Below are 20211 nucleotides of genomic sequence, written 5' to 3' on the forward strand. Positions count from 1 at the left end.
TTTTTTCACCACCCACAAGACGATGCTTTCACGGAATCCCTACAGAAACACTCTGATGGTTTTAAATATGAACTTCACTTTAAGTAGCAACAGGTCGATTTAGAGCCCGGAAGACTTACCCCAATCTCTTTTAAATCTTTGTCTTGTAGTAACTGAAGTGGATCAATAAAAGTTTGCTTTACGTTAATGTCAAGAGAGTCTTTCACCTCAGCCATTAGCTTCATGGATTCACCGACTTCTATTAATGCACTACCTTGAATAGAAAATACAAATTAAAAAAGGGTCTTCAGCAGGGTACTCGAGGTTAGCGGTGATATTGACTTCATTCTTCCCCAAACGTTTGTGGAGGGCCATGGAAAAAAGCGAATCACCCTGAGACTGCTGAATCCTGACTCAGAGAAAAAAAATTTTTTTTTTCTGAACGTCTTATTTTCCGTATTTTCCTCTCTACGTTCTGTAGTCTGCGCTACAAAATAAAGGTAGGAGGCTCAGACAGACCGAAGCATTTACCCTTTTGGCCACTAGATGGGGATAAAGCTCCTTTCTCAAACTGGTGACAGGCACACTCTGCTTTTCGAAGGTCTGTGTCGCACCCCATCAGTTTACCAGAGACCTACAATAACTAGTACCTGCTTTTGCTAACTGGAAGAAATCCAAAGAGGATTTCTGTTTTCACCAAAAAAGAAAAAAAAAAGGCGAAAATGAGAAAACATTCAGCCCGTTTTGCAGTGAGCCACTAGAGGCAGCATGGACCCCAAGTAGTGAGAACTGAACTGTGTACAGAACATTGGCATCAGCCCCCCCGTCCCGGCAGCTTTGAACTGCGTCCGTGAGCATCTGCGCTTTGCCTCGATTTCATTCTGTGCACACATTAGTAAGATGTATCCTAAGGTATCAGAAAAGTGTAAGAGAGCCTATTTTGGGGGGCCTGGTCATGCTCAAAACATTTTCCACATAAATTAACGGTAATTTCTTCTTTGCTTTACGCCACTTCGGTTCACAAAAGGCTTGGTGGCAATGCTCCGCTTTCGGAGAGCAGGGAAATCTGTAGTTTTGTGAACTGGCACCTAGGGTTCCTTAGAAGCTGGAGAACAAAATCGCTCTTTGTAAACTCTAAAAGGATTCATTCATCAGGGCTAAGTGTCAGGCAATAAAGATTACAATAGAAATAAGGGAACAAAACCTCTTGTCAGCTTCTAGCTCCTAGATCTTGAGGTCAGTCCCCAGAGCCTTCAGATGGTTCCGAGGCTCCTTACCCTTTCTGATGTCAAGGAAAGCCTGGCCGTGTCACCTGGGACAGCCTTTCAGCGGGATGGGCAAGGCCTGCTCTTGAGATGAGGCCCAAGCCAGCCGCGCTCGGCCTTGGGGGCTGTGACCGGCAGGTGTTGCTGGCCTGCACTCTGGTATCTCAGTGTCAGCTGACCCGCAGTGATGTGCAAGCAGGAGTCCTGGTAGCGGAGCAGAACGAGAGGCCGTTTCTCTAAGAGGCATCTCTGGGACATGAGGCACCAAAGCAAACTATTTTTCCTGTTTTGGGGTTTTCCAAATTGACCTCGTGAAAATGTAGTTTGGGGTCTCTCAACTCCCAGGCTAGAAAAAGACCTTAGGGGCCAGCCCAAGAATTCGCATTTCTAGCAAATTCTGACCTTAAAGTTGTCACACCTACTGGTCCAGCCATGCATAGTTTATGCACCTGTAAAACAGCAATAGCAATGAAGCCTCACCTCCCCCCCCCCTTTTTTTTTTTAAGAAATGAACTAGAAAACTGTAAGTGGAAATTCAGTTACACTAAATTACACTGGTCAGAACTCCACTGGTAGCTTCATCCCTAAGTTTCCTTAACTCGCTCTTCATTGTTAGGTTCTAAATCATCTCAAGGTAAAGAGGAGACATCCCTTCCTAGCCTGGGGACTCTTTCCTGCCCAACTGGTTAGAAACGAAGGGTACTGCTTCTGATCCTCGGCCACCACTGCCCAAGCCACAGAGTGTCGGATTTGGCTTTGACAGAAGCATTTCCGTGTATTGTTTATAATAAGATAACCAAGGAAGATTTTAGTTTAGCATATTGAAATATACGTTTAAATTACAATTCTTAAAATACAACACTGGAGCAGAGCAAGGTACAGACCAAGAAAACAGGAGAAAAAAAAAAAAAAAGACCAGAAACAAACTTAAAATATAAAAATTTAGTCTATAACAAAACGTTTCTCTCCAGAGGGGAAAGGCTGAACTTTTCAATGGAGTATTAGGACAACCAGCTACTTACTTGGGAGAAAACAAAATGAGGACCCTACTGCACAGTATCTGCCCGTTAAAATCAGGAGCTTGGAAATTTAAAGGGAAGAAAAGGAAACATGTTTCAAAAGAAAAGTATGAATAAACATACTTTTATGGGTGGGGTGGAAAAGTTTTTCTAAACAAAACAACAGAGCCATAAACCATAAAGGAAGAGTTAGGAGTCCCACTATATGAAAACCAAAAGCTCCTCCGTTTCAGTGGCCTCCGTCCACAAGGTCAGAAGGCGAATGCCTACGTGGGGCGTAACTTCACTAACATATAAGGCAGACCAAGAGCAAATGTCCTAACCGTTGAAAGAGCTCATCAACCAGTAAGGGGGGGGAAATGAACGTATTAATGCAAAAATAGGCAAAAGATACAAATATACATTTCACAAAAATGATGACAAACAGGAAAGAAATCTACCTTACACATAATCCAAAAGGTGAAGTTAACACAGCACTAAGAGATCAATTTTATATGCTATGTATCAAAGTACCTGTGATTCAGAAGTAAGCTAAAAAAGTAATTCCCACAATCAATAACTGTGCTGGGAAACATACTCTCACATACTCCTGGCAAGAGTATCAAACTGGCACACCCCTTCTGGAGGGTCCTTTGGGAATATGGTTCAAAAATCTGAAAAGACACGCATATTCTCAACCCAACAATTTCACTACCAGGGATTTCAATCCACGAACATAATCTTGGATATCCCTAAAGATTATGAAAATGGTTTTATAAACGCTATGTAAAATTTTTTTACGTACAGAAAAAAGTATCTAAATATCCAATAACTAGGGTTGACTGAACAAAGTCTGCCATGACACACGGGTTATTTATTATACAGCCGTTAAAAACAGTATCATAGAAGATTAATCATTTTATGACATGGATCTTGATTCAGTCGATAGAAATAAGCAAGTTACAAAAGGGTATAAAGGTAGAGATACCATAACTCCATTTTAATTCTGTAAAGGTGTACGTGACTAGGGATGAGAATAAACCTTGTGAAGGTGAGTGTGACTAGGGATGAGAATACACAAAGGGCTGTGAAGGTGTACATGACTAGGGATGAGAATACACAAAAGGTCCATCACCAGATACGTCACTGTGGGTGATGTCAGCACTTCCTTTCTTGTATTTCACTAGCTTATATTTTCTAAGCCTTCTGCAACGAACCTGTATTACTTGGGTGATATAAAAATAATAATAATAAAGCTTGTTAACATGAAGGTACTGTGGGGTGCTTGGGTGGCTCAGTCAGTTGAGTGTCCGACTCTTGATTTCAGGTTGGATCATGATCTCATGCTTCGTGGGTTCAAGCCCCACATCGGGCTCTCTGCTGTCAACACAGAGCCTGCTTGGGTTTCCCTTTCTCTCTCTCCTCTCTCTGCCCTTCCCCCTTCTCTGCCCCCCCACCCCGGACAAAGTGCTCCCAGGTGATCTGTGAACAGTCACCAAAGGTGCAGCCTCCCCCCTTTGCCTCTCCCCCTCCCCCCCAACACACAAAGTGCTCCCAGGCAATCTTCGAACAGTCACCCAAGGTGGAGCCTCCCCACTCCTCTCTTTGTCCCTCCCCCCCTTCCCTCTCCCCTTCCCTCCCCCTTCATTCACACACACACACACACACACACACACACTCATACAAAGTGCTCCAGGCGATCTGCAAACACTCACCGAAGGTGGAGCCTTCCCCGAGCTCCCTCCCGTACTTTAGCATACAGTCGCCCAGCAAGCCTTCCGTCTGCGGGTACCCGGTGGTTTTCACCTGTCCTCGGATCTTCGACACAGTGTTCAGCATCCCTAGCTTAGCTCTGTATGCTTAAAAACATTGTCATTTGTAATTCCTTAAAAATGACAAGGTGGAGTGATAGGTACATGGCATTTAACAAATGACGGCAAAACTGAGGTCACCCCGGTGGGCAAGACGTGGGACACCTGGAGCATCTGAAAGGGACTGTGTGACCTATTTCACGTCTCACATGATTTTCCAGATTCTTTTCCCAAGTGGCTGGGCGGTGGGGGGAAGAGGGGGTTGCTAAGCAAGGGAAAATGGAAACGACGCACACGTCGTTGACTCCGCACATCAGAAGTGTCCCCGCTGCACAGGGACACACAGAGCAGGGCCTGCAACACGCACGCCCAGAGCCAGATGCCAGTACCGGGGAGGCGATCCTTCCCGGGGACCAACGGAACACCAAGGACGGCATCGCTGAGGTGGATGTTTCAAACCACCAAAAGGCCCGTCACCCTCCCTGTCCCAACAATTTATTCGGAGTGATTATATTCAATATCCTGATGAAGGGCTTTGGCGCACTCCTGTTGAGGAAGCAGAGCCGACGGGAGGAGACCAACTCCTGCTGAGTGAACAGGAGTCTGTGTTGATGCTCCTCGGTGCAGGTCGGGTCCCCTGCCCCGAGGGAAAGGACGGGCGGCCACTGCTTCTCAACTTCTCTTCCCCGACTCGGGCCATCAGTGCTTACTGATCCCGGCTCTGTGTGGCACACAGTGCTAACCCCTCCGGCTCCAGAGGGACCCAGGACAGCGGCTGCCCTACAGGAGCACAGAGCTAGTCGCTGCGGGACAGAATATAGGAGATGCACCGGGCAAATAAAGCGTGGTGTGACCATAACAATATGCTGAATACAGATAGCAACATGTGCCTACAAAGTGCAGATATCACGTCAACGGTATAGAAGGTGGGATGTTTATGGTACAGAACCAACAGATAAAGAGGAGGCCAGTCTGACCTAAGCTGAAATTAAAACAGGATGAATCGGGGGGGCGCCTGGGGCGGGGGGGGGGGGGGTGCTCAGTCGTTAAGCATCTGACTTCGGCTCAGGTCATGACCTCACGGTGCATGAGTCCAAGTCCCACATCAGGGAAGCACGAGCCTGCTTTAAGTGAACCTCGCTTCTCTCTCTCTTCCTCTCTCTGCCCCTCACTCACTTGTGCCCCCCCCAAAACAAAACAAAACCAAACCAGGATGAATCAGGAGAGATCTATGGGAAAATATGACTATGAACTGAATACCAAGCTAAGAACCTGGGCTTTTATTCCCCGGGCTAGAGAGCGAATCACATACCAGCTTGTGGCATCTGTGATAATTCCAGGAAGTAAAGAGGTACGCTTTCATTGTCTTTTACTTTAATAATCACACTTGTTTTCATGTGTTCTAGGCCAGTGCCTCTCAAACTCTTAAGGTGCATACAAATCACCCGAGGATCCTGTTAAAACGCCAAGTCTGGTTCAGTCTGTTTGGGATGAGCTCAAGGCTCTGCGTTTCCCAGTCTCTCGGGTGAGGCTTGAGGCTGCTAGTTCGCGGACCACACTTTGAGGAGCAAGGCTTCAGACACTTCTGGTGCCAGCCTGTTTGAATCTTGCCTGCCTCAGCTTCAAAGCAGTTTTCTTTCTGGTCCCTGTGCTCCAATAGCCACACGCACGCGTGGCTCTTCCTTCCCACTGCCAGGGTGGGGACTGGGAGGTGGCAGGCATGTGGCTGACATCCACTAAACTGGCAACAGCCAGAGGCCTCTGTCCTTGCTGGCCAACCCCGCTCCTACCCCATTCCAACGTCAGCTCTTTGAGGATGGGATCTGGGTCCCAGGAACCGGGAAAGCCCCTCTGCCAAAAGGAAGCCCTCGCTAAATCTGTGCTGATTTATCGGGAAAAGGAACTTACATAGCTCATCTCAGTCACTGAGGAGGCCAGGGAAGAGAGGCAGGAGTGCGGCCCTTGAAATTACAAACCTCTACACAGTTCCAAAGAATCCTATACCCGCCAACCTCCCTGGACGCAGTTTTTATAAAATTTATGTTTTGAAATTGTTCCTGTCTAGATTTTCAGGTGGTTGGGTCTGTAGGGGAGTCCTAACGCCCAAAGGAGTCACAGCGACTCCCTGCAAATAATACGTTCCTAAAAAGGAAGGCAGTTTGGGAAATTTGCAGAATTCAAGGCTTGGGTGCCCTGCCCCCTGTTGGTTTCTGTCATTTACAACCCAGGGAAAACCCATCAAGGGATGCTGCTTCACAACCACGGAATTAAGAACCTCCTGTCGAGAAGCTGATGGCAACAAGGGACCTTTTCATGCTGCTTTTCCTGCCTCATTTCTTTAGCATCTGAGCTACAAAGTGAAATTACAATTTCAATTATACCTTTAGAGCAGGATGACAGAATTTTTTTCTAAAAGAGGAGACGCCTGAATAAGAAAACATACCAAACATTCAGTGGGTCTCTGAGGCATCTCCTAAAATGTGTCTTTATTGAGCAGCGCCTTGCTGCTAAGACCAAGTCTCTATCCACAGGATGTCACCATAGACCACGGGATTATCTGCTCTGTTTCTCATCAGCTAGGACTCCCTGAAACTACCTTCGGTCGCTGGCGGCTTGACTTTAAAAAACTGAAATTCATTATTTGGACACAGAAAACACTGTTTCTAAGCTACGTCAGCCATATGCCAAGCAAACATGGGTTGTTAGTCTATGACAGCGAAAGAACAATAGACTATGTCGAGACATTTTCTAACTTTACCTGGATTTGGCTGAAGATACTCTGTGGCTTTCGAAAGAATTTCTGCAACAGCTTTATTGGTAACATCTATTTTCTTTAAAAAAAAAAAAAAACAACAACACACACACACACAAACATAAAAATGTTGGTAAATGACAAACAACGAATTCACAGGAAAACAGAGGTAATATGCGTTAATTTAATATGTAGAATACTATTAACAGATTTTAATCCAAATGAGTTTCAACATTTTGGGGGAGAAGCAGTATTTTTCTCACTATGATTTTGGGACAGCTCTTCCTCCCCATGATGTTGGAGAGCATTCATTTCATTTTCTTTTTAACATACAATGAGCAGTCATGTATTATTTACAAAACTCAGACGAGTTACTATGCTCCACTCGATTACTGGACATACCTGAAGGCCTCTCCAGCCAACACCAGGCATGTCTCAGCCCAACTTTCCTTATTTGCTGGGTGTACTTGAGTGCCTTTGCTTGTAAGGACTCCCTAATAGCAATTCACATTAGAAACTACGGCAGTAAATCAACAACGAAAGAATCATTCTCCCTAACAGTACCACTCACAATAAACACCCAAGTGTCCTGTGGGCAGATGTTAATATCAAAGGTTTTCTATGTTGAGACTGAATCTTTCCCCCCACAAAACCATTTCTGGACACTGGCTACTGGTTAGCCCGACACCAAATGTGAGAATATACAATAAAGTTCGACAGGCATAAAGTTCAATAGCTTCATTTCATACCATCAACAGCCTGAAAGAAAATATAAAGGAAAAGGAGATCCCATTCATAAGAGCAACATAAAAATACACAACAATAAGGAATAAATATAAGGAGAAAATGTACAACATCTATCTGAAGAGCCATGTTCCTACACGGGAAAGTTTAACTGTGCAAAGATGTAAGTCCTCCCCCAAATCACACATAAAATTAATTCAAATCTTATGTTCCTTTTAATTTTTTCTTTTTTGGCTACAATTTGGCAAATTAATATTAAACTTAGGTTCACGCCTCATACTACAGACTGGATCACAAATACAGACCTAAAAACAGTCTACAAAGGCACTAAATTACACAGAAGAATATTCCGAAATACAGGGGTGGGAAGAATCTTCTAGGCACAACACAAAACCCAAAATTCTGACCCTATAAAATTAAAGACTGAACAGTGAATAGATGTAATAACACCAAATTTGACAAAAGTGGCAAAATGAAACAGAAAGGAAACTGTATGAAGGACCCATGCTTAGCATCCATGATACTCAAAACTCCCATTTAAGAAAAAAAGCAGCACATAAAACAACCCAATTGGAAAGGACAAGAATATAAACTGGCAAGAAAACAAACGGGGAAAAATACAAGTTCAAACAGTTGACAAAATACCCAGAAAGACTGTAAATCAAAAAGGAGATACTTTCCACTCAACAGATTGACAAAAAAAATATTTTTTTATTAATCTGACCCAATATTAGGTGTCATACAGGTATGGAGGGATGGGCGCTTTCACACACACTGGGAGTGCAAAACGGATCAAGGGACAAGAACCTATTAATGGGCAGACCTCCAGGGACCTAGCGTCTGGAAACACACCAGCCAATTGCAATGACGTAAAAGGATGTCAGGCCATTCTATGTCTATTAAAAACTGAAACCAACTTGAATTATAAGCGATAAGAGACTGGCTGGGTAAACTGTGAGACATCCAAATAAAGGAATTCTCTTGAATCACAAGATTAAAAAAAAAAAAAAAAAAAAAAGGGAAGCTCCATATCTACTGGGAAGATGCCCACAGCACACTGTCAAGGAAAGAAAGCAAGTTGTAGAGTGATTTATAATACAAGAAATTCATTTTTGTAATTCAAAAATCTATGATCTGGTCAGGGTCAGAAGCTTCCAACCAAGTGAGCTCAACCAGCCTGAAATTGGATTTGTTCCCATTAGCCGAGCGCCTAAATTCGGGGCCCCAGGAAGGTTTAAAAAGACAGCATGTAAATGATGAAGAAATGAATCACACCTGTATTACTGATGCACACACACCAGCTGTGCGTACGTGCACCGGGCCTTGTAGCGAGTTTTGCAAGCTCTGAACTCTCTTCAGTGTGTTCGATTGTTTATGAAGATTTTTGAAATGTTTAAGAGAATATGATCACCCAAACGTTTGTATTCTTACAGTCTCGAGAAATTTAAGTGCTCTGGAAAACGCTTTTCTAAATCTGATGTGACGTTGGGGCGAGTTCCATGCATTGCATTTGTGATTCTAATTTGCAATGTCTAAGGGAATTTGCTTAATTATGTAACTGGAGATAAATGTTTAAGGATTTAACCTGTTAAGCCTATGACTTAATGGAAATGAACACAAGATTAACTGAAAATGATTTTTATGTTGAAGTCACTAAATTTATAAATAAGATTCGTAAGTCCAGCTTAAGCTTAAGAAAAACTAGGTTTTAGATTTATAACTTTCCACAGTTATAGAAATTTGACAGTAATTAAGTGTTCCTTTCCATGTATCCAACCCTCTTCAGACATGAAAAGGTACCAGGAAGCCAGGAGCCATCTCTGAAGGGTGACAGTGAGATCTGGGGCAGGGGTACTTTCTACTTCAGATCCTTCTCTCTTTAAGGGCAAAAAAAAAAAAAAAAAGAAAAAGAAAAAAGCCAAGGAACAAATGACCAAAAACTAACAGCCTGACGTGCCCATCCTGGAACAGCTTCTAGGACAGCCCAGCGATCAAAACTGCAAACGAACGCTTGAGAAAATAAAGAGGACACCCACTAACCACTTTGACAAACATGGGCAATCAAGACAAACACTGGAAAAATAATCCATGTGGTTTAAAAAATGAATGAATGAATGAATGAGTGAATGAATGAATGAATGAATAGAAACTTCCCTCCCAGAATAACTGAGAATGTCGGGGCGGTGGTGGCGGGGGGGGGGGGGGTGTTCAAGCTGACAAAATGCCACGTGATGGCTTCTGCAAACCATCGTGACAAACAGGTGGGAGTACAGAGGTAAAAATTATTTTTGTGATGTCTACCTGGTGTGAAGGCATCTCTGTTGGCTGATTAAATCTAGAATTTCCTTCAAATGTTGGTGCCCCAAATCCTCTGCCACGGACTATCCCAGACCTCAGCCTCAGCTAGAGGGCTGCTAGCAATGCTGGTTTATTTTTAAATTTTTTAAAAAAGAATCCATAGCTGTCATTATCTCCTTCTTACTCCTTATGTAATGTGTTTGTGCTCCTTAGTCACACTTGGTAGAGGTGGCTTTTAGAAAACAAAACAGTGCCTGGTTTTGTCGTTATTGTTTCCTATTTTATTGATCTCTACAATTCTGTCCTTCCACCTAGAGTGATTTCATTTGCTGTTATTTTCCTAGCTTCCTGGCTTAAATGATTTATTCATTTCCTTCAAACATATATTTTCTATTAAATGTACGTAAGATGTAGCCATATACCACAGGTTCTAACGTACAGAATTTGTTATCTCATGACTAAATGAACTTTGATTTTACTTGTCATTTCCTCTTTCAACTAAGAATAATCACGTTTTTCAATTTCCAAACATCCAGAATTGGGAAAGTATACCTTCCTTGTAATTTTTTTAGTTTTTCTGGAGCCTAATGTATGATTGACTATTTTAATTGTTCTAAATGGACTTAAAAAGAATATAGATTCTCAACTTGAGATCTGTATCTATTTATAAACAAAGTTATTAATCATATTTTGTACTAATCATCTATGAGCCAATCTACTATTGTCAACTTACTCTGTTATTTTATGAGAGGTGTGCGAAATCTTCTACCCTGGACTTTGTCAATTTTCCATGTATTTTGGACAACTTTTACCTTACGTATTTAGATGCCATGTTATATGGTGCATAATGATTCATAACCATTACAATTTCCTGATAGACTGCATGACTGCATCTTTTTAATAACTTTTTTATAACCTTTTCTACTTAGTGTTTTTTGCATCAAATTTTACTTTGACATTACTATTCGTCCTCTACTTCTGTGTGCTTAGGATTTGTCAAGAAATCTCTCCATTCCTTTGTCATTTCCATGTCATGTTTTAGGTGGATCTGATACCACCTAACTCATCTCTTCCAGAAAGTCCTTAAAACTTCTGGTCACGTGTTAGATATTTCCCTGCTTTTCACTGCTGTAAGGAAATAAATAGATATTACTTTTATATTTCTTCTGTCATTCATTGGGGCTTTAGGAGGGAAAGGAAGTAAACAAGAGAGATCTCAGTCCATCAACTGAAACTGAAATTGCTAAAATGTGTTTATAAATTTAATATTTAAACTGAATCATTTTCTAAGTAATAAAGTTACCTAAAATATCTTTACATACCAAGGGATTTTTAAAAGTCATTTCAGGTAGGCCAACGATGTTAAGCTATTTCCATGTTTTTCAGTTTTTAAAAATTACGTTTTTCAAAAGCAAAACAATACGTGCTTTTTCCTCTCAAGGTGCTAACACTTCTAGAAACTTAGCAGTGCTCATCCAGAAAGTAAGGTGCTTCCTGGAAGACAGTCTGGCCAGGGCCAGGTATCTGGAAGAAAGGAACCTCCCAAGCCACAGCCTGGGGTTAGACTTCTTCTGTACCTGCTGATAGCTCTACAACCTTCAATCTCCTGTATCCTTGATGTTACACTTGCAGGTAGATGTTCTGCTTTCTCTCTGCCCTCTCTCATCTGGGGAGTCTAATTATTAAAACAAGGCTATGGTTAAAGGGCCCAAGACGAAGGGGAAGGAAACTGAGGAAGCTGAACTATCAGCGGTCCCAGTTCCACCTCCACCCGAGCTATTCCACACAGCTGACCAGGAAACAGGTTAAAGGACAACAGATTCTACAGTCTTCCTTTGGAGACTGTTACAATCATTTCTGTGACAAGCTCATCATATTTCCTAGGTGCTTTCATATACATTAATTTTTTGGCATAATTATCCCCAAATCCATGTAAGGCAAGCAGGGCACACATTATCCACCTGTGTCACTGGTCAGAAAAGAGGAAAAAAGCTTATCCAAGTTCACGCTGCCAGTTCTCAGAACCCAGATCAATGTCATTTGTTATCCAGCTACTACAACACATGGGAACAGAGTCAGAATCTGGTACACCACATGGGTGTATCAATCTTTATGTATTTGAATGGTCTCGTCTTTGATTTTCTAGGATAGATCATCAAAATCATCACAATTACTACGGTCTTTTCCTTGCAATAATGGTTTGCCAAAATTGACCGTCTTTTGAGCATTCTGACGTTTTTCCACTAGAGGGCACCAACTACCCATATCCCATCGCCACCTTAGCGGGTCTTTACATCCCTGGCTGCCGCTCTAATATCCTTTACAGTATCAGTACATCGCATATCACAGTGAAAATCAAGTTTGTAATACAGTTGACATTAACGTGCTCTCTTACCCTCTCCATGTCAAGAAATTCGTCATCTAGTTTCGTTCCTTCAACGCCACTTATTTTTTCGCTAAATAGCTGCAGAAATAAACAAAGTAATTGTGTTGTATGATAATTTGTTACCACAATTTCTGACTCAAATTATTACCAGCAAAACCACCACCACCAACAACAAAAAATCCCCATTCATCTCATTGCATTTTTTTTTTTTACCAAGTCCTTTAAGAAAATCGTTGGAAGGAGTAACCCTATCAAAGGACATGGGGAGATACACATTTTTCGCCTGCGCAACAGGTATTAATTATGCAACTACTGTATGTAAAGCACATGGAAGGTGCTCCAGCAGAAACACAGATAAATAAGATCCTTATCATCCAGGAACCCAGAGCGCGGCAGAAGAGTTAATAAACACACACTCGATTACAATATAAGGGAGGAAAAATACGAGCAAAATAGTGCTGGATACAAATGACTGTCAACATACCAAGTAATAGACATTTCAGTGGTTCAGAGACATGATTCTGAGAGCCTGGAGTGGAGGGGAGGCGGGGAGACACCCAGGACCTGTTTCCTACAAGGCTTGGCGTTTGAGCTGCCCATTTAAGGATAAGGGACATTTCCACAGGCAACACCGAAGGAGCCTTGCTTACAGCATGAGACATCTTAGAAAACCCCCCAGAGACAGCAACGTGTAGGATGGGGTTTTGCCACCTTGCCACTCTGATATTTAGACTAGATAATCCTTTGTTGTGGGAGGCTGTCCTGTGCCCTGTAGGATGTTGAACATCATCCCTGGCCTCCACCCACTAAATGTCAGTAGCACACAGGCACCCACACACTGACAACCACAAAAGGTCTCTGGACGCTTAGGAGTCACTGTGCAGGGCAAACGCGTCCAAGGAACAGCAAGAAACTTGCCTTAACTATAATGAATAGTGATCGAGGGAGAATGGGGGGAAATAAAAACTGAAAGGGAGAGAGGCCAGATCACACAAATTCTCAAATGCCAAGCTAACAGGTCTGGCTGAGAAGTCCCTGAAGATCCCTTATCAAACATGGTGTAGAGAAACCTTCAGCAAAGCAGCTCTGGCTGCAGAGTGGGTTGCATCAGGGAACACGGAAGAGGACTGGAAGGGGAAAGTACATCGTTTTCTTTAGAAAATCGCATCAACATAATTTGTTTACATGTTTAAAGTATTTACGTGTGGGACGCCTGGGTGGCTCCGTCGGTTAAGCATCCGGCTTCGGCTCAGGTCATGATCTCACGGTTCGTGGGTTCGAGCCCCACGTCGGGCTCTGTGCTGACAGCTCAGAGCCTGGAGCCTGCTTCAGATTCTGTCTCTCTCTTTCTCTCTCTCTCTCTCTCTCTCTGCCCTACCCCACTCACGCTCTCTCTCTCAAAAATAAAATAAACATTAAAAAATAAATAAATAAAATAAAATACTTATATGAACATAAAAACCAGTGGTAAAGGGGGGAGGTTAGCATCAATTAATAAAAAAAAATTGCAGGTTCTTTTAAATGTAAGTGACTTTCTGCTACTATTTCCACAACTATCGCAAACACAGAATTACTAGGCAATAGGAGGAATCCAGGTGTAGAGAATCTAACTTAAATGTGAGGTGAGAGAGAATTGAGAGGAGACGGGGGAGATCACTAGTGGCCACGATTCTTTATCTCTTCGTCGCTAGATCTCTGTAGTTCCTCCTGGCCAGAGCTGGAGTCTGTCTACCCTCGAGCGATTCCGGGCCGGACTTGATGCTTGTTTTGAACCACGGACAGAAGCCCAGGCCTTAGCAGACTCTGCATGCTTTCATTCTCTTGAAACCCTGCTGCCCCCAAGTGAATTCAGGCCTGGGCTGATTTGCTGGGTGGTGAGAGATACGTGGCCCAAACACCCCCATCAGGACAACCAGTCACTCTCCAGGACCAGAGCCCCTGGTTGACCTGCAAGGGACTGCAGGCACATGAGAAAGCCCCCGGCCTAATCCGCTCACCCATGGAAACATGAGTCGAATAAATGGTGGTGGTCTGACACTAAACACTGGAAAGCTTTGTTACTCGGCAGAAGCTGGCTGATACACTAGACAATAGTTCTGGTTTTTCAGGCTCTGTCTAGAAGTCAGAGAGGACTGTCCTAAGGCCTCGGTACAAGGTATAAGCTTCAACAGGAACAACTGGTAATCCCACTGCTATACACAAAGGTCTTTACATGGAAGTATCCATCAGTTAGGTCCCCAAATATCTTTTTGTTCAATAGTGAAATCATTTTGGGGCGCCTGGGTGGCTCAGTCGGTTGAGCGTCCGACTTCGGCTCAGGTCATGATCTCACGGTTCGTGAGCTCGAGCCCCACATCGGGCTCTGTGCCCATAGCTGGGAGCCTGGGGCCTGCTTCAGATCCTGTGTCTCCTTCTCTCTCTACCCCTCCCCTGCTCGCATGCTGTCTCTCTCTCAAAAATAAATAAACATTAAAAAATAGTGAAATCATTTCTTTTTTAAATTTTTTTAATGTTTATTTTTTGAGAGAGAAGAGAGAGAGAGACTGAGTGTGAGTAGGGGAGGGGCAGAGAGAGAGGGAGACACAGAATCTCCGAGCCGTCAGCACAGAGCCCTACACGGGGCTCGAACTCAAACTCACAAACCATGAGATCACAACCTGAGCCAAAACAGGATGTGAAATAATTTAAAATATTAGTTCTTAATTTTGGAGGTGATATTCTGAGAATCTAATGAAAATTATACAACCACACGGGGGGCGGGGGGACACTCATTTTGTTGCATGGTAAATTGCAAAAATGGCCACAATGCCTTGCCGCTGCTCCTCCCACTAGGACACGCAGTCTATTTTTCTCCCCAGGGACTAGCTTTGATCAATAGAACAGAATGCAAGCAACACTGTGAGAGTACTGAGTTCAGGTCTTATAAATACTTCATAGCTACAAAGTATCTGTGTAGACACTTTACCCTCTGAGGTCCACTGTAACCATCCCCACGTGAATTAGCCTGAGCTACCACGCTGGAGGATGAATGCCCACTCTGAGCAGAGATGACCCTCCAAGGTGACTCATCTCAGAGCACCAGGCCTTGAGCTCACCCGGCAGCTCACCACCAACAGATGAGTAAGCAGCTGGGCTCAGTGAGCCCTGCAGCCCAGTGAGCCCCGCCCAAAGCACCAACCCACAAAATTGTGAATCAATGGTTTTTCATTGTAAGTCGCTATGGTTTAAGGTGGTTTGTTACATTGCAAAAAATTGACTGATTCAGTTGCCTGTAATTTCTAACGGCTACTGAAACCCTCTGCAGAAGCCCATGTGTAAGATCCCTGTTTTAAAATACCCCTTTGGAAGTGGCGCCTAGGTATCTCAGTCAGTTAAGCATCCAGCTTCAGCTCAGGTTGATCTCGTGGTTCGTGAGTTCCAGCCCTGTGTTGGGTTCTGTGCTGATGGTGCAGAGCCTGGAGCCTGCTTCGGATCCTGTCTCCCTCTCTCTCTGCCCCTCCCCCGCTCATATGGTGTGTGTGTCTGTCTCTCTTTCTCTCTCAAAAATAAGTAAACAGTGGGGCGCCTGGGTGGCTCAGTCAGTTAGTTAAGCGTCCGACTTCAGCTCAGGTCATGATCTTGCAGTTTTTGAGTTTGAGCCCCATGTCGGGCTCTGTGCTGACTCTCAGAGCCTGGAGCCTGCTTCCCATTCTGTGTCTCCCTCTCTCTCTGCCCCTCCCCTGCTCATGCTCTGTCTCCCTCTGTCTCAAAAATAAATAAACATTAAAAAAAATTTTTTTTTCAAATAAGTAAACAATCTTAAAATTTTTTTTAAAGAGAAAAAACATCCTCCCCAATAAAAATGAATCCCAGAAATCTAAATTCCAAGGCACATGACTAAATACAAGACCAAGTAAGAAAGCCAACAGAATCAGAGACTGCAACATGAATTCACTTCTGGTGAAAATAACTTTCTGAAACAATAGGACAGAAACTTTATATGTATGCTTAGGATATTATCAATATGATAAATGAAGGAATAACCTCTATGAATAAAAGGCAAATAATTACACAAAAGGGAAATTTTTTTAATTGCTATTAAAATTTAGAAACCTTGGAAATAAAACACACACAAAGATGAAAATGAAAAATGCCAATAATTGGAATCAACTCCAGACTGGGCACAATTGGAGAAAGAACCGGTAAACTAGAAACTATTACTAAGGAATATCCTGAAAAAACAAAAATATTTAAAGGAAAAAAAGAGGGTTTTTTTTTTTTTAATATGAAATATCAGTTAAACAGTTTAGAGGATGAGCTATAACTGACAGGCACTCCAGAAAAAAGGACAGAATATAGGGGACTCAGTATTTTAAGAGCTAATAGCTCTGTTTTTGGGGGGTTTTTTTTTGGGGGGGGGTTCTTGTGTACAACTGAGGGAAGGTATGAGCCCACAGTTTGGAAGTGCATTCAAGTGCTAAGCAAGGTATTAATTCACATGTTGAGATTTCAAGAATAAAAAATTCTAAAACTCCCACAGGAGAATAAAACCACAAGAAAATTAACAGCAGATTTCTCTTCAGCAACAGCAGATACCAGAGATCAGTTTCAAAGGTGTTTAGAAGAAATGTTAAAAAAATCCAGAATTTTGGGTCTCCCTGAACTGTTACTTAAAACAAATATATAAAAACAAATATATGAGTTTATAAAAGGGTAAAATTACAACCTTAAGTAATAACAAGATGGGAAGGAGGGTGTTGAGTGGATACTCTGAGCACTAGAGTGTTTCTCCCGTGTTCAGGCGAAGGTGGGAAATGGACAAACTTGAACATTGCTGAAATAATAGAGAAGAATTGTCTGGGTTACATAATTAATGGTGACGACTAAAAGTATAAAACAATAATACACGTATATGTTACGTATGCTAGGCATGTTACAACACAGCAGCACACTAGCACACTGGTGGAAAATCGAGTTTTTCCAATCCAGGCAAACAAAATAAAACAAAACAAGAAAAAAAAAAAAAAAGGTTGGCAAAGCAGGGGTGGGGGGAGAAGAACGAAAGGGATGACAAATGGAAACCACAATATAAGACAGTAATAAGTCCACATACATCGGTAATTATTATCTACGTAAATGATGAAATTGAAAATGTTAAAGGATGAATTGACAGAGTGGATTTTTTTTTTAATTTTCTTTTTCTTTTTCTTTTTTTTTTAGTAATCTCTACAGCCAATGTGGTGCTCAAACTCACAACCCCAAGATCAAGGGTCACATGCTTTTCTGACTGAGCCAGCCGGGCGCCCCCAGGGACCCCCAGAGTAGATTTTTTAAGTCCAACTACATGTAGCTTCTAAGAGAGACACCTAAAATAAAACTGGAAATAAGGAGATAAATTACACCTACTAGGGAAATACTGATTTTTAAAAAAGCTGATAACAATAGCATCAGACAAAAAAGACTTTAAGGCAAAACATCAGTAGGGATAGAGAATTGATCTAACAATAGAAGGGACATTCCACCAAAATTCTGTTATAATAATGATGCACCCAACAGCACAGCTTCAAAAAACTAGTAATACAGAAACTGAGAGAAAACAGTGAAGTCCACAATCATAGATTTCACCACCACTCTACCAGAAAACTGACAGATCGGGGGTACCCGGCTGGCTCAGTACGTTGAGTGTCCGACTTCGGCTCAGGTCATGATCTCACAGTTCATGGGTTCGATCCCCACATCAGGCTTTGTGCTGACAGCTCAGAGCCTGGAACTCACTTCGGATTCTGTGTCTCTCTCTCTCTCTCTGCCCCTCCCCTCCTTGTGCTCTCTCTCTCTGTCCGTCTCAAATATAAACATTAAAAAAAAAAAAAAAAAAAAAGAGGAAGCCCTAGAAGAAATTTCAAAAACCTTTTAATTTAACAATGAAAACTGTATCCATCAAAACCTGTGTGGGAAGACAGCAAAGTCAGTACTTAGAAATCAGCGTATCACTTTAAATTCACTAAACAAAAAACCCACTTCAGCTTAACATCTCAAACTGACATGATGCCATTCAATCCCATTCAACAAATATCTGAAAGTGCACTGACTACATCCATGCGGCAGAGATACGAAGATCACTCTCCAGGCCAGAGCTCACGGGCCACTGCGAAGCAGAAGCCGATGGCCAGAACACAACGAGAGAAGTACCCTCCTTGAACACAGATGCGGAATTTGCTATTAGAACTCAGACAGAGGAGGCAAGTCACGTGGACGAGAAGGTGCCAAGAACAGAGCCTAGAAGGATATATGGTGTGCACCCCAGGAGACCAGAGAAGGAGTGGCATTTCTGGCAGAGAGAACAGCATAAGCTCAGACACAAGACCTGAGGGCATTCGGGAAACAGCAATCAACAAGGTAACTGATACGAAAGACTGACCCCAGGAGAACGTGAACGCACAATCACGCAGGCCGTGGAGACGCTCAAGCAGGTGAGTGGTACAAACAGGTCCGCCTTTCATCCGGGAAGATCATGCCAGTGGCCCACGGGAGAAGGGCACTGGAGAGCCACCAGAGGGCGGACGGGGAGATTCCATGTGGGGATCACAAGGGATGCCCACACGAAGGGGCAGACTAGGCAGACTAGGGAAGAGTGTCAAAATTCGACTCCGAAACTCTCCCAACTACCTTCTTCAACTTCAAACACCAACGGCCCTCACCTATTCAGCGTCCCCATCGCAAACGTCGCGTCTGACCCGGGCTCGCCAGATAGAAGCTGCAAATTTAAAATACAGTCGTGTGGCCAGGTCAGTGTGGCCCGTGTAGTCTTGCCCCAGTGAAAAAGATCATGCCGGAAACGAGGCCTGTCTCACGGTGCCTCCGTGCCACAGAGAGAACCCTCACTGGCCCTCTACTTCTGGGTAGCCTCCAATTTCATCGATGATCGGAAAACAAAAGGCGTTTTCGGAGACCGCAACAGCACTGATGTAAAAGAAGTGTATTTGGGAAGCACAAAGCTTTTGCATTTGGTTTTTCAGCTAGATGCGCTGGGGTTTTACTGGTAAATGTCAACACAGCCTTGGCCGCCCTCTTGTGCAAATGTCTGTTTTCAAAGGAACCTTGGCTTCTCCATCTTCTTCCCTTTAATGAAGCAAGAAATTAAACAGCAAGAAAGCCAGAACCTAGGAGAAAATGTAAAAAAGCAAATTTATACCTCAGGATAAATTAGAAACTTCTCCAGGACAGTACCTTCTAGTTTGTGGGCCACAAAACACTGGCTGCACACAGCAAAAGAAGAACTCCTTGGTCATGTTCGTTTGGAAATGCTGGGATAAACAGAACTGGCAGATTTCTGTACCAAAACATTTTTCACAGACTTGAAAATGAAAATGGCATCATGGATTTCCATGGAGGGGAGGGGCATATAAGAGGTAGCATTCTCCACCTTCGTTTGGTCACGGGAGATGTCTCTTACAAGGAAAAATCTCAGAGAAGATTTCTGGGAAATCTACTTTGAGAAGCCCTGCACCAAAATGTCACCCTGCCCTCTAGCTCCCTTTATTTTTTCTTTCAAACAATTAGCAGTCATGCTCTGCTTTTATCAGCTTGGAAAATATGGCATTACTCAAGGACGAACTGTTATTTGTAAGTTTAATATCAGGGGAAGATGAGAAAAGGGTATACGCCAGCTCTCTGTACTGGTTTTGTAACTTTTCTGAGTCTAAATTATTTCAAAATTAATCCTTTTTTTAATCTCTGAAGGTTTCAGAGAGCGAACAAGGCAGTCAGGATCTGATGAATAAAAATGCACTGGGAAGAGTCAGACATTTACGGCTGCTTTTTCCTTCTGGAAAAATTTCTGCCTTACAACCCAGAACACACAAGCTGAGCAGAAAGCACCAGCCTAGAACTTGCAGAAGTCTCCCTAGGCTGGGGAGAGGAAAACTGGAGTGCACTGTAACCAAGGAAACCAAGACATTAAGAGGCCAAAATTCCAGGACCATAAAGAAGTGAACACGAC

At 42.9% G+C, this 20211-nt stretch overlaps 1 protein-coding gene across 7 annotated transcripts in view; it reads right to left on the reverse strand.

The window, feature by feature from the left end:
* The window catches only part of SH3GL3 (SH3 domain containing GRB2 like 3, endophilin A3), a 132358-nt gene that overhangs the window by 37641 nt on the left and 74506 nt on the right, over positions 1-20211 (reverse strand). For 2 of the 7 annotated variants that reach the window (XM_058736409.1, XM_058736411.1), the window contains exons 2-5: positions 12243-12311; positions 6812-6884; positions 3958-4101; positions 120-253 (exon numbers count right to left, since the gene is read on the reverse strand). In XM_058736409.1, coding sequence (XP_058592392.1) covers positions 120-253; positions 3958-4101; positions 6812-6884; positions 12243-12311 — 420 coding nt within the window. Of the gene's footprint in view, positions 1-119; positions 254-3957; positions 4102-6811; positions 6885-12242; positions 12312-20211 lie in introns of those variants that run through there. The other 5 variants (XM_058736414.1, XM_058736413.1, XM_058736415.1 and 2 more) reach the window with 5 other exon arrangements.

This window comes from Neofelis nebulosa, chromosome 7, assembly GCF_028018385.1.
Source record: "Neofelis nebulosa isolate mNeoNeb1 chromosome 7, mNeoNeb1.pri, whole genome shotgun sequence".
Classification (NCBI taxonomy): Eukaryota; Metazoa; Chordata; class Mammalia; order Carnivora; family Felidae; genus Neofelis; species Neofelis nebulosa.